This window comes from Seriola dumerili, unplaced genomic scaffold (genome assembly GCF_002260705.1).
Source record: "Seriola dumerili isolate Sdu_G_001 unplaced genomic scaffold, Sdu_1.0 BDQW01000331.1, whole genome shotgun sequence".
Taxonomy (NCBI): domain Eukaryota; kingdom Metazoa; phylum Chordata; class Actinopteri; order Carangiformes; family Carangidae; genus Seriola; species Seriola dumerili.
In genome coordinates, this window is record NW_019174586.1 from 4308474 (window position 1) to 4323434 (window position 14961).

At 38.2% G+C, this 14961-nt stretch overlaps 1 protein-coding gene across 1 annotated transcript in view; it reads right to left on the reverse strand.

Moving 5' to 3' along the window:
• The window catches only part of rxfp1 (relaxin/insulin like family peptide receptor 1), a 64225-nt gene that overhangs the window by 30653 nt on the left and 18611 nt on the right, over positions 1 to 14961 (reverse strand). The window contains exon 3 of the mRNA XM_022760154.1: positions 1016 to 1099. Within this exon, the coding sequence (XP_022615875.1) occupies positions 1016 to 1099 (84 nt within the window). The remainder of the gene's footprint in view (positions 1 to 1015; positions 1100 to 14961) is intronic.

A 14961-nucleotide genomic window follows, 5' to 3' on the forward strand; every position in this document is an offset into this window, starting at 1 on the left:
CAATCGAATGCATACTCTGCTGGCTGCCAGTCTTGATCTACATTCATTTCGATAGCAAGAAAATATTGTGAATACCCACATTGAATGATTAGTATTCAAGAAACTAAAAATATAGTTGGTTTTATTACTTTTTTGTAGCTTTTTCATATTTCACTAGGAGGCCCTAGAACACATGCTAGAAAATCAAGACCTCACCCCACCTCCACAAAGGGCATCCCAACCAACCAGTCATAGCCACTTGTACAGGATCCCTCACTGGCTTCCCATCCGCAACTCATTATGCAGACGGCTGAACTACAGCTCCAGATTGTGATTAAAACTAGGTTGGTGTGTGGAGTGTTTTCACACATTTTACACAGTTCTGCACCCTAGTTTCTTTTAATAGAGACATTCGGAAACGCAGCAGTGATTCAACCTTAGCCTTATTCATGAAGAGCTGTCTATTTGCCGGCCTACAGGACAACAGAAAAAAAAGGAGAAAATCCTGGAAAATTATGTCACTGCCGATGCAATAACAGCCTGCTCTGTTTGAAATGGCCTTAAGATAACTTCTGTTGTGATTTGGTGCTATATGAATAAAAATGGACTTGACTTGACTTGATAAGTTATTTTCAGTAGGAAGTAGTAAAGATTTAGACATTGTTTTTATTATTTCAAGGTCTTTAGGTTAGGATATGATTCTCCACAGGTTACATACAAGCCATTACTGTAAACAGTGGTTCATTGTTTATTTCTAGCATAGCTGACAGCACCTGCGACATGTGAGTCTGTGCTGTGTGAGGATATTCGGGCTTAAATACATCCTGGCAAAGGACAGCTTCAGATTTGGGTTGGTATCACACTGGTAAACCTGTTAAGGTCTGCAGTGGCCCATCACCATTCTCCTTGATGCATCAAGGCTTCAGACATCTGAAGTCTCTTGAGAACCATTTCCTTCAGCTCACACGTAAGAGCAACAACCAGACCAAAGAACATCTTTAAAAGTACAGTTTAGAAACAAAATAACAGTACTTACAGCACACATTGGACTTGGTCCTGGTGTTATGGCTTGGCATGCCAAAATATTTGTCAAAAAGATGGGGCCATCCATTATTGTCTCCTGGAGAAGAAAATAAGACGGAGAAAGACAGAGATTACACAAGATTTGTACTTGACAACCAGACATCTCTTATTAGGTATAATTTGAGGTAGCTCAAATGTTCCTTTCTGTCAGACAACGGTGCAGGACACATTTCCTCATGCTCCATGCTATTTCAGCATACACAGATCTCATCGACATGTTGTTGTAGGCGAGATCAAGGTCATTCCTGTTGATTTCTGATGACTACAATTATTTAATTAAAAATGCCAGGCATTGGCCTGGTAGATAATATAAGCAGTTGTGAATGGCTTTATTGTTTTGAATCACACATTAATCTTACAAGGCACAGAATTTGCTTTGCTTTGAAATCTGTATCTAATGTCCATGTAAATATGTACGGGATCAAAACTGTATCAATGTGAAATAGCAACCAAATACAATAAGTTCATCTTTGCACTTGTATCTGCAATAAAAGAGCGAAAAAAAAAAAAAAAAAAAAAGGAGAGGAAAAAAATTGCAAGAGAAAGTGGCCGCTGTGTTTGCTCTACCAGCAGCTTTGCAGAGGTATGAAATCAGCGGCTGACAATATCCATCTTCAATTACTTGCTCACCGCTCTCCCTCTCCACTTTACAAGTTAACCATGGACAAGGTCACATCATAGCGAAAAATGTTTGTGCTGTCATTACAATAACTGTTGGTGTATCATTTAATGTGTAACCTAGAACATCTCAGTTAATTGCTTGCCTGCCCGCTGTGACTCTGGAAACATTAACTCATCATTTGCTGTGACACCCCCTTGTGCAAAAGTAAGTGCCAGGTCAACTGGAACAAACACAAATGGAAAATAATAACATTGTTGCTCACAAGCTTAAGTGATGTACACAGCTGCCAAGTCATTGTTAGAAAATGGAGCAAAATGACCTTAATTTTCCAACAAGGACAAATAACAAGAAGACTTTCTGGAAAACAGAGGACTGCACTGATAGAACCACTACCAGAAAGAGTTAGTTTGCTACAATTAACATCGTGTTAAGAGCTGCATCTAATACGTAAACTCATTATTAATCTGCTAGTTATTTTCTCAATTAATCTATTAATAATTTGCTTTATAAAATGTCAGAAAATGGATAAAAATTGAGGAGTTCTGGAGGCAGACGACCAAGCCTGCACTGTTTATATACAGTGACTTTTGAGTTTAAAGGGCCAGAATAGGAGGAGAAAAGGGAAGACATTGGGTGAGATCCTGGATGGAAACTGTATAGCCTAGCTGGGGAATTGGAAGTGAGTGAACTTTGTGACACAAAGCTAACTGCAGGTAAAGCAGTTTATATTTCTTTAAGTCTCCATTGGTTAACACACAAGTGACGTCATCAGTCGCCAAATATCAAACACGTTTAAAAAATATCTTCTCTGACTCTGCAGTGGTGGGATGTATTAGAGAGGGGCAGGAGTCAGAGTACAGGGAACTGGTACCTAACTTTGTGGACTGGAGCAGTAGGATTCATCTTCTCCTAAATGTGGACAAAACCAAGGAGATGCTAGTAGACCTTAGGAGAGAGAGAACTGCGACCAAGCCCATTATCATGATGGATGAGGAGGTTGAAGTTGTGGAGCACTTCAAGTACTTGGGTGTCTACTTGAACCAAAGACTGGACTGGAGGACTGACACTGACACTGTGCACAAGAAGGAGATGAGAAGTCTCTGCTTTCTGAGGAAGCTCAGATCTTTCAGTGCATGTAACAAAATCTTGGAGAACTTCTACCAGTCTGCGGTAGCGAGTGCCATCTACTGTGCTGTCGTCTGCTGGGGGAGCAGAGATGCCAGCAGGATTAATAAACTAATCCCCGCTGGTTCTGATGTATATATTGGATATATTTCTAATATTTTTATTCAGAGGAACAAAGGCCATGCTTTAATTAAAAATTCCTTGCTATAAGCACCACCTGCTTTTAGGGGAAATTGATTAATCAAATTAACCAAATTAATCAAATGAATCGGTCTTTAATCAGAAGTAATTAAACTCTCAGTTCAGAAATCTCCTGTTTCTGTCTATGAGGACACGGTAATGAGGTCAGAATGATGAATTAAATATACCTTTAAGGATAAAATGAAAAAAATTGTGAAATAAAATGTGTGCTTTGGGATTATCAGAGAAGGGACATGGCAATGAATAACTTCTCAAGGACCAATAATATTAATAGTTTAGAAATCTATCAGCTTTTATCACACACAACAGAAGTTCACTTAGTTAGGCTAACTTAATTTAGTATTGATTTGAAAACTGAGGCTGATTTCAGCTGAAATTGAAAATATGCATGAATGAAAGGAATAAAAAAAAAAAAGATGTAGGAATGCAAGTCTAGATGAGGTAAAATGACTGGAGATGAGGCTTGGTGAATAGAACAACAGACAAAGAGGAAAAACTGAAGACAAGCCAAAAGTAAAACAAAGGTAGATAATAACCACTCATAGCTTCTGACACGTTGGACACATCATGCAGAGGAAAAGCTCACAAACAGCTTTCAGCTTCATTGTGAAACTGCCACGTGCAAAAATGATATATTTACTTACTTTATATTCACTGGTGAGTTGTTTAAAAATGACTATTATCAGCAGTCAGTGGGGTTCATTAGGATGGGACTTATTCTCAGCTAGCAATAATACATGGTTGTTTAGGTTTCACATTGTTCTGCTGTCCAGCATAGTTCAGTGGTTGCTATATATTGGTGTCTATGGCACACAGTTAATATTCTTAACCTGAATAAAAAATGGTGACCCAGTTGAAGAGCACATTTTTTACTTTCATGTACAGTCCTACAAACATAATTTCTCATTCACATCAGTGTCTATAGCGGCATAGTCACAGGATTGGTTGCATGGTTCTATCTAAAGACAGATTTGCACTGAAGTAGAATTACCTGGATTCCTGAGCTGATTTTGGGATTTACCCCCTGAATCTGTGCCATGTGCTGCATTTGTGTGAAATAAACTAAGTCTGTTTCTGTGAAATTTACTGACTTACTAATTGGAACTTGGTCCTTCTCCAAATGGGTCTCCATGCTGAATAGCTGGAGGAGCTTCTTGAAATTTCAGCCAAAAATCCTATTGAAGCTCTTAAATATTTGCACTGGACCAATTTATCAAATGCCCTGTCATTTCCCTTGATATTTGTATTTAACATTGGACAAAGAGCCAACAAAGGAAAGGATTAACATCACTGACCTCCTCGATTATTACAAATCACAGTAGGACCCAAGGCTGTAGTAGCCCATGTGATTAGGGCTAAAAACATTTTGATGCATGGATTCCTGCATTGTTTGTACACACAAGGATGCACATTGGGGTGGCTATGGCTCAGGAGGTATAATGGGTTGTCTATCATATATCAGAAGGGTTGCTAAGCACCTTTAACATTAGCACACATCAGGTCCAATGTTCTGTCTCCTCTGGTTGTGCGGTCCATAAACGGATGGTACCCAGAGGATGAATTGATCTAAATTTGATCCTTTGATACCAGCAAAACTAATGGCATTCCCATTAGCCTCAGCTGCACTTCTGTATTTAGTGCTAATTAGCACTGGTATTTGAATTTTGCTCAAAGCACAGATGTGCCTAAGCGTAGCCTTACAGAGCCACTAGTGTGGCTGTAGACTGGCTGTTTTTACACTGATAAAACCTGCTTCTAACACTGACAGAATTACCCTTTGTCCTGTAAAACCCCTTTTCTTGTGATTTACTTTCTTCAAAGATGAAGTCCTTTTTTCACATGGTGTCCTCGATATTTACATATATTTATATTTTGGACGTTGAAAACAAGTAGAGATCACTGAAACTGTTTAGTGCTACAGTGAATATTGTATACGAACACTTTGCTGAGGTCGATCAAAGCTGCAGTTAGAGAGTTGGGGCAGTGAAACCTTGCCCTCCCTCTCTCATTTAGATTTATGTTTAGCATTTTACCATTCAGTGGGTAGCAGTACTTCAAAGGCAGCGGCAGATCGCACACATTCGCTGCAGTATGGCTGCGAAATACAAATCTCACAAAGTGCCGTTGCTGTGACTTCATCAGTTGCGATAAAAGCAGCTATGATAAAAAAAAAAAGAAAAAAAAAGACAGCGCTCCCAACACTAATCGATAAGCTTCCCATGAATGTGAGTGTGTATGGACATGGGACACACACGTTTCAAACACTGAGCAACATGACAGATATTGAGAACACTTTCTAGTTAATCACGCAGAGTGAAAACTATAAACGCCTAAACTTCATTTGCAGATACAGGTCTATTATCTGCTAAGACACACTGTCCAAAACCATGAAAGAATTATAAGGCAACAGTTATATATAATGCTGTCAATGACTGCATCATTGATGTCGGTCTACATGCTGGGACTGTACTCTGCCTTTTTCTGTGGATTTCTCTGTTGTCACTCCCTATCACTATTAGAAACATCACGTTACGCGGTGGTTGAAAATGAAGTAATGGTGATTTGGTTGTATATAGTTCCATTTTTCTATTGCTAAGCTAAGACAGCATTTTGTTTACCATGTGAAATCTACATTAGCACACAGCACAGAAGAGGAAAACCAGACGAACAGACTGTGGCAGCTACTTAACACATTCCTCTGTGTTGTCTGCATCAAATTAAGTAAACTGAATCAAAATTAGGCAAATTGTGGTCTGTACACATTTCTTTAATCCTTTTATCAATATGTGCCAGTATATATGTGCCAATATATTCAACATGAATACAAAGTGATGAACCCACAGATTAGATGAAGCCAGAAATAAGTCAAATACTAATTTCAAAAGTGCCTATTGAAATTTGGATAAAGAATCAAAAGAGACTCTAACAGAGATATATCCAAAAGCCTAGAGAGACAAGGGTTGAATTAAATTCCTCTCCATTGTATAGCATGTAATTATTTATGAGTACCACAAAATAAAAGTATGCACACAAATACACAAAAACATCTACTGGAGCTGTGCAGAGAAAATGTTAAGCCAAAACACATTCAGTAGAACTAGTAGCAGAACTTCTGATGACTGGACATGTGCACTCTCTTCTAAAACTGACCACTTACAATCCCTCACGGTTTTGAAATTCAACCTAATCTGATGGTTTAAAGACACTTTGACAGAACACGGAGCTGCTGACGGTCAAACATGGGCTGATGCAGGAATCAAACACGAGACCTTCTGATTCTGCTTACAGGGTTTTTGGGCCTCTTTGGATCTGTAGGCCTTTGGGCCTTTTCGCATTTTCTTATCAAAGGAATCGGTCAAATATACAATTTGTTTATTGCTGACAAAATTGGTTGTTTAATCAAGCAACAATTTGATATATTTGTGGCGACCTATTGCCTCTCATTTCTTGTCATCTTGTGTCCAGCCCTACAATTTATCTAACGAAGAAAACAAAACATTTTATATAAGTGATGTGTCATTAATATCAATTATCAAGTAAAAATTTCAAAAAGTTGCAGATGCCCACATCTCAAATGTGAGAGCTTGCTGCTTTTAAAGGTTTTATACCCCATTAAATAGAATACGTTTGAATTTTAGACATAAATTGTGAGGGACATTCTTTCATTATTTTCTGATATTCCATTGACTACATAATTAATCATTTAATTGAAAAAAATACTCCAGTTTAATTGAAACAACCGTCTGTTGCTATCCCAATGGTGTTTATCACTGACTATATTTTGTCTACTCTACAATGGATCAATTATAGATAATAGATTATGCCCTGGTGGGTGATTATCACGGGCCAGATTTGACCTTTTGGTTAATTCTATTCAAGAATTCTTTATGCTAAGCTACTTTGCTTTTAGGGGTAGTTTCATATTTTGTGCAAAAATGGGAGCGTTGCATTGATCCTCACATTTTTTCACAAAAATGTAAATCTATTCCTTTAAAAAAGATGAAACATTACTTGTAAAAAGAAAAATCACCTTTTTCCCTGAGAGACAGTCAATTCTCCTTCTATTTAAAGGTTATGAACAACTTTACCACAATGATTTATTATTATTTGTATAATTAAAGAAGTTCTCAACAAGCAGTGTGGCCCTGTGGATGGGTATCTGACTTGAAATTAAATTAAATTGCCACTGGAGCTGAAGCTCTGCACTCCACACTATGTAGATGTGACTCCAGCGTAATCAGTAGCTTGTCTGTCGGCTAAAAAACACTAATTCAAAAGAGTAAAGGCAGACAGCATGCAGTACTCACAGGCTTGGCTCACGGATTCATGGTGCACATTGACATTATTTAAATGGCCAGTTCCTGTTTGATCGTGACACAAAAGGCTCCCTGGATCTCCTAATTATTTTTATATTGATTGATGTTGTCATTAACGGCTCTTGTGTCTTGATTTTAAAGTTATATTGATGAAAGCTATGATGGAAACGATCAATGGATCCTCGTGCTGCATGAAAAACTAAGCGTTACTTTATGACTATGGTGAAAACAGGATCACCTGACAACAACGCTCATGTATTTCAAAACCTGATTTCATTTATGGATTCTGTTGGTCTTGCTCTGACTGAAGTAGCATGGTTGCGTTTATTTTATCCATAAAACATAAAACACCTTGCTATATGACGCAATCCAATGTAGCACCTCCACAAAGCACAGCAACTGTTGTATGAAACACATCAAACAGTATCACAAGTGGCAAAGAGACATAACTGTTTTCAGGCTGCTCAGTAGCGTGAATCAGTTTTTGATTTTTATCATATGAAAAAATTGTTTTGCATATTCATGCAGCATGCCATGATTAGATACACACTAATATTACTTTGTGTCAATAAATCAAATGCTAAAGCAAAATGAAACAAACAATGGAGTGTAGTGTATTCAGTGAGAAGTGTAGATTTTTGTCTGATACAATTGACAGTATGTGAAAACGATAGCTGCTCTCAGCTTTATGAAACTATATAGCCAGTTTCAGCTAATTGTTTAAATCGTTTATCTTTGGTTCACTCTCACTGCTCTCAAAGCAGCGTCTTTAGCCGCTGAAGGCAGCTGTTCAGAAAAAGAAAAAAAACTGTATAAAATTGTAAAAACACACTGTACACGAACTATTCAGCGCCACACAGCAGACAGACAAAGTTAGCTGGTGAACATGGTTCAGCATTTAGCAGCTAAAGAGGCAGATATTTCCCCTCAGGAGCTGACAGAGAGCAAAAACAGAGCTAAAAGAGAGTGAAAATTGACTTGGACACCCGACAGGTGAATGATAATGTTTGTAATGGTAATGCTATATCTGTTTGATATGTTAATGAGCAACTGCTTGCCAACAAGTTCAACATATCAACTTAACAGGTGATGATATGTCAGTGTTGCATTCACGACTTGCCTCTGAAAATCTGTCATACATGTTTAATGTACTGGTACAACTTTCTTTCTATTTAGAATTTTTTTCAAAATATATTAACTCACCTCTAATTTTATTAATGTTTGAATATGGGAGTTGTTGATGTTGGTATACACACTTGTTGCTGGGCAGGAGTAAAGAGTAGCAGATACACGACGGATCAGTTTCCCCTTGTTGTCTCTTTTGAGATACCCATTAGTCACTGCCTTTTTGTCTCATCTCAATTACCCTGCTTCTGTCAGAAGCTGAATTTTTTTCTTTCAATACATTAAATCCATTACAGATCCTCTGTCGTCCAGGTCATGTTTAGACATAAATCAGTACATAAGAGACTGCCAGAGAGGTTCCATTTAATCCATCCTGAGTTGTTTACACTTTGATGTCACATAAGAGTCATTGAGCAGACGATTAAAGCCGCTACAGCTACCTTGAGCAGGCGTCATTACTTCATTAGTGACCAGTATTTCCTGTGGACAATGCTTGACAGACCTGCTGTACCTAGTTGCAGTTGCTAAGCTGTGATTAGACGATCGCTGCTTGGTAGAGGGATTCAGCTAACATAAATGCACCAGAAAAAAGCAAAAGACAAAATATGCTCAGCCTTTCTTTGGTGTCCATCTGTTTGTGGATTTTCAAAGTTGTATAATCTGCTTTTATGATAGCCAGGCTTGAGTAAGAGACCACACTTCACACTAGCCACATCCAAGAGGTAATTTAGCTTTTACAATTAGTCATTGCTGACACCCGATCCACTGCAATATTATATTTCATGTATATTATTTTCAGTCAACAGTCTAATTAGAGGAGAAGAAAGTCATAGACGTGATTCCACGGTTTGATTAAGCCATGAAAGTGAAATTATAAGAATTTCACTTTGAACTTTGGCTTCAAAGGCAGATTAATTTGTGACTCATTATATTATTGTGATGATAGACATAAGTTAAATAGCACAAACAGAGTGATGCGCAATCAAACCAGTAATTGCAAAAATGATGGAATTAACGTGGTTCAGAAATCAACAGCCACACTGACACAAAAGAAGGAGAGAGATAGACAATCAATGACGTGATGTAGCCTGCACACTATTTAAAGTCAAATACAAAGAGATTCGCCTGCAGATACAGGACAGAGAAAAAAAATGTATTCAATTTATTTCTGATAACAAAGTGCCCTCGACCATCTGTCAGTGCACTTTGTTGTGAATATGTTAAAACGAAATCCATTCCATCCATCAAAAGAATACTGAAATATGATTTCAAACAATAGGTCTGCCCTAAATTTCACTTGGCAGCTTTTTACAAACAGACATCAGACCTGCATTACAATTACACAGTAAGGCAGTGGCTCTCGATCTTCAATTCAGGTTCTCGCCACCTGGAGCCCCTGCTGGTTTTCCTTTTAGTCACCTGATCAGGTGCTACCTAGGATGCCATGTAAATGTAATTAGGTAGTCGGAAGGGCAGAGGAGCGGCAACACTATGTGTCCCAGGACTTGGTCTGATAACTGCTACTGCAGAGGATATCTGTGACTACTTCTTATCATAACTGCATGTCCTGAAAATTTCCAGCATCCAGAGAAGAGATGTGGTTAGCTAAAGAGATGCAGCCATAACACAAACAGATGATACTTCTGGTTTTAAAGAATAGAAATATGTTAAGGTAAATTGGGCAGAGGGTTATTGAGAGAATGTGAGAGTGCAGGGGATGTGAACAACTCTTCTGCCAGGGGCGAGTGGGAGATACTTCCACCCTTATCTGGGAAGAGACTTTGCTTCTTCATGCTCTATTGTATGCGCATGTATTCTATTACATGCAAACAGTTATTACAGCAGGAGAAAACATGTGGAACAAAGTGACCTGAAACAGTTGGATGGATCAATTCTCACAAAATGTCATCCACTTAGAAGTCCTTTGATTTTTATTTCAAAATTATCACAGCTGCAAATGGGTTTGAGATGATGCAACTGTGTTCAGGCATGGCACTGGTAAACAATGTGCAATCAACTCTGTACGGTTTTCCTTATACTTCACTGAGCCTGGTCTTCTACAGGAGGATTAACCTGCCATGACCGCTGTCAAAGTTTAGCACAAAGAACAGTGAAATTCATTTTGGGTCTGGAGCAAATGAACAGCAGGCGTCTGGAAAGATTGTCTTAAAGAGCTCAGGTTTTGCACTTAAGCCCTTTTCACACCTACAGCTTAATTCTGAAATTATCCTCAAATTATCCATGTCGGGGGAATGTTTACACGAGAGCTGATGTGCCACAAAATGCTCCATCATCTCTCACTCTTTCTATGAGATAAATTGGAGTGGCAAAAGCCATTCTGCACTACATTTGTCTGGAGCAGAACAAGTGAAAGTTTGAAAATTGAGTTTTTTTCCCCTACGCGAACAGACTCAAAGACAAGGAAACTGATGGCCATCCAAGCAGAGAATGAAGGGGGAAAAAAAGAACTAGAAACATCACAAAAATATCAGTTGGAAATTTTGAGCATTCAAGATGTTGCCAAAATAAATACTAGCAGTTTTGAGAAGGGGGCTGATGACTTCAGGGCTTAGTTTCAGTGAGACTGGACAGGTACTTCCAGGGTGTGACCGTATCTAACCTGATGCGTCATATGGAAAGGAGAACTTTCAGTAGCAACCGGTTTGTCTTATTTGTTTCTGGAGGGGCAGATAATTGAGGACTAAGCCTGTTGGTAAAGATTTGTAGAAGACTTGTTAGTTTTTACAGTTTTACAGCTTTATCAGTTGGGATAGCCTTTGTCTATGTGCATTTCATGGCTGACTAATGCTTGGTGAGAGCAGTATACAACATTATCCTTCTCTGTCTTAATATTTACAGTCAGCCCAGTAGTTATTTAATGCTGGATAAAATAAGGCTGTCTTGCACTGTTGCTCTGAATGCATTTTAGAGGCTTATTAGTGCACCATTCAGCATTTGGGTTTTTTTGTGCTTTTGAGGTTCTCCTTCTCCGAATTAAGATGAGGCTGCTGTTTGTTGTAAAGCTTGGAAAGAGACAAATTTGTGCTTTTGGGATATGAAAGTATTGAATAAACTTGAATTGACTTGACTATGTGTGTAAGAGTCAGAGAGAAAGAAGAAAGAGTGTGGAGAGTGGGGTGACAGAATTTTGACATTTTGGCATACACACACTTTTAAGGCATAGTTTGGACCTAATATTTGTGTAGCTATAAGGCCAGTGCCACTATATGTGCTCAGAAAAAACTTTAAAGAGAAAAAAATGAAACGGGCTCAAGTGCAAATAATACTTTTCAATACTGTTTTACAGAATATCTAAACTCGATGAAAATGTTGGACAAGGTCATTTACAGGTCTAAAATTGAGTAAATAAATGCAGCAAGGCAGAAAAGCTGGTGAACATGGACAAATACAATGCTGGATTTAAATTACTTTAAAAAATAGTCTTACAAATGTTTTATAAAGAAGGAAATGCATTCAAAACATTTGTTCCAACAAACTAACCTTTAAATAACTCACGACAGTAACAGGCACCCACCGTTACACTTTGTTTCATCCTTTATTTTTTCAGGATAGTCTATTTTGGAATTCAATCAGTGCACATTGCATTTGGCACTACAATAACATCTCATATCGACACAACGTTAGATCATACTGAGCCAGCAGTCATTATTCAGAGACTGTCTGTACAAGCGTCCCATCAAATTACAGACAGCACATTCTTAGCATGGGGTAATGAATCTTTTATGAAAATCAAACACCAAATTCAGAGGCTGTTTTTGTTTACATCATTTGTTTTTCATTGTTTTACAATGTTAGAGAAAAAGCACAGTTAATTAAGCAACAACATAAGTGTCTTCAATTAGAATATTTTTTTGCCTTTGTGATGTTTGACTCCATGGGGAATGCCACTCTGGGGCTCTAACATGAAACAAACACATGCTACTGAGAATAAACAGGGCCCTTCAACTAATCAGTGGCTTCACAAGTAGCATTTATTTTATTAAAAAAAATTAGAGCCTGCACTTCTGACAGGGAAATGTGTTTCTGATTATATCCTCTTGAGTGATGTTGTCAGTGATGGAGAGGCTGTACTCTGGATCTAATCTGTGAACAGAATGGCCTCTTGCCTGTTGTGACATGTCATACTGTATATTCAGTATGTCCTCCTGATGGCGGTGGTGAGTGGACAGGGGTTCCTTTCTCAGTGACACAAGGAACAGTGTTTGCTACAACTGAACCTGGAGTCTTTCTGTGGCAAGACGTTCTCTTAGACTATTACATCATCCATCCAGCTTTTTTTTTTTTTTAAACAATGCTTAACTCTCTGCGTCAAAGTGTAAAAACCAACAGTGTAACCTTATTTAAACCTCTTTACTGGATGTGAAGTACTCTTAGCTCAGCAATTCTCTGGATAGAAACAACATTGCATCTTTCAGATGTCCGAATCTTTTGGCTTTGATATCCCCCACAACTCTGCTGAAGAGCTGATGCTGATACAGTGCAGAAAATCTCTTCAAATGCACGGTTAAAATGGAAAGTAGGAGTATGTTGTCAACCACAACATTGTTTGGTGAAAATGGGAGCGATGTATCTATCCTGTTTCTGATGAGAAACATTTAAAAACCTCCTGTATTTTTTCACAGCCGTAGTTCATACATTGACATCCAGAGCACACTCAGACAAACCTAAATGTCATGTAAGCCCCCAGGACTGGAAATGGCCGCCTCATACATGGTGCTGTCATTCAGTGTTTGTCGTGCTTCTATGATTAATTCAAGTTTTCTAAAACCTTAATAACTTTTTCTAAATCAATGTGTTTGGGGCCTACATGGTTATTTACTATTTTTATTACTTTGTTTTGGGGCTTGTGCAATATTTCTTGCAAAAAAAAACAGATATCTCATTAAAAACCACCCAAACTCACAGCTAACATTAATCATATGTAGGAGAATATTTTAGTAACAGCACCAATGAATGAGGAGAAATAAAAAAAATTAAAAAGGTCTGTGGAAATAGAACCCATTAATCAAAATTAGTTACATGTACAGTTATATAAGTTACACATGTAAGAGTTGTGATAGTGGTAACAAAACTAGTAGTCGTATTAAGAGGCGTGATAAGAACACAGAATGCTGTCCTTTAGAAAAACAGCTTTCACAAAACTTTTCTAAGCTGCTCTGAGGCCACACTGAAAGAATGAGTCAGAAACAGCTTCAGTGCAAAACCTCAGCACGCCAGAAACAAATGACTCTACAGATATTCTTGGAAATGTCACTAAATTGCTCAGACAGTCCGCGCTGCTTGCATTAGTTTATCATAGGAAAATGCAAAGCTCTGCTTGGGGTTTTATTCAACAGAATTTAAGTAATAACAGTCAGCACTCAGTAAATTTGCACAGGAGAGTGGAATTAAATACTGAAAATAACCTCCCTTGTGGGTGTTTGACAAGGTACTTAGACAATGGTGGATGCTAAAAATATGTCTTGAGAACGGATGAACCTACAGGATTCACATCTTGTCTTCTGAATGTCTTACACTACAGGATAACACTGACATTACTAACAAGCACCTTGAAAAAACTAGCAAGTATTGCAACTGCGTTGCTTCACCCTGATAAAGCTTCATATTGTTGAGCTGACATATTCCTTCATAATCATGAGCACAGGCGGTGCAGTTTAATGCAACTTTGCAGCTGTATTTATGATCTTGTTGGGTTGACGTCAGTGAGCAAGTTTGGACATGTGGTACAGGAAACGGTGTAGAGAGTGATAAACTACACTTCTCATGTGGATCATAATTAAAGGTACTCTGTGGAGATTTCTTGTAATCAAACAGTTCTGTTTACATTAAGTGTTTCACACCAAAACAATAAGTTGAATGCATTTCCATCTACATAAAACATTTGCAAAGACAATTGTTTTGGAATATTTTAAATCTGCATTGTTGGCTGGAGTGGCCACAGTGTGGCGATACATCCCCAAATGTCCATGAGTGAGTGAGTGAGTGAGTGAGTGAGTGAAGTTACACAATTGTTCGGCCGATTCAAAATTATTTGGCACAAATGGTTTCTATTACATCATCAGGGAGCATTTACAACAGATCACCCCTTTGGTGACTTTTTTCAAAAAAGCTCAGAGCAACAAATCTGGCGACTTTTTGGACAAACGTTTGTTACTTTCCGCGGAAGAGAGTCACCAGAACTGCCCCACGAGCAAGAGGAACCCCTCCAGATAAAAGGGCAAATAAGTGCAAAACAGCAGAATGGGATAGAACCAAAAGGCAATGTGCAAAGTGAGCCTAGTAGTTTTAGTTCCCTGGGGGCTGGTGCACTTTTTTGGGGCAGTACCCGTCTTCTCCCATTATTTACAACTGGAGAAGAGAGGGATTTTCTATAGGACTTTTGAATTGTTTAATCTGGTGTTTACTCACAAAAATCACACATCTGCCTTCCACCATGAGCCATCAAACATTGAATTAAACATATAAACCTAATGGCGCTTATAATGACAG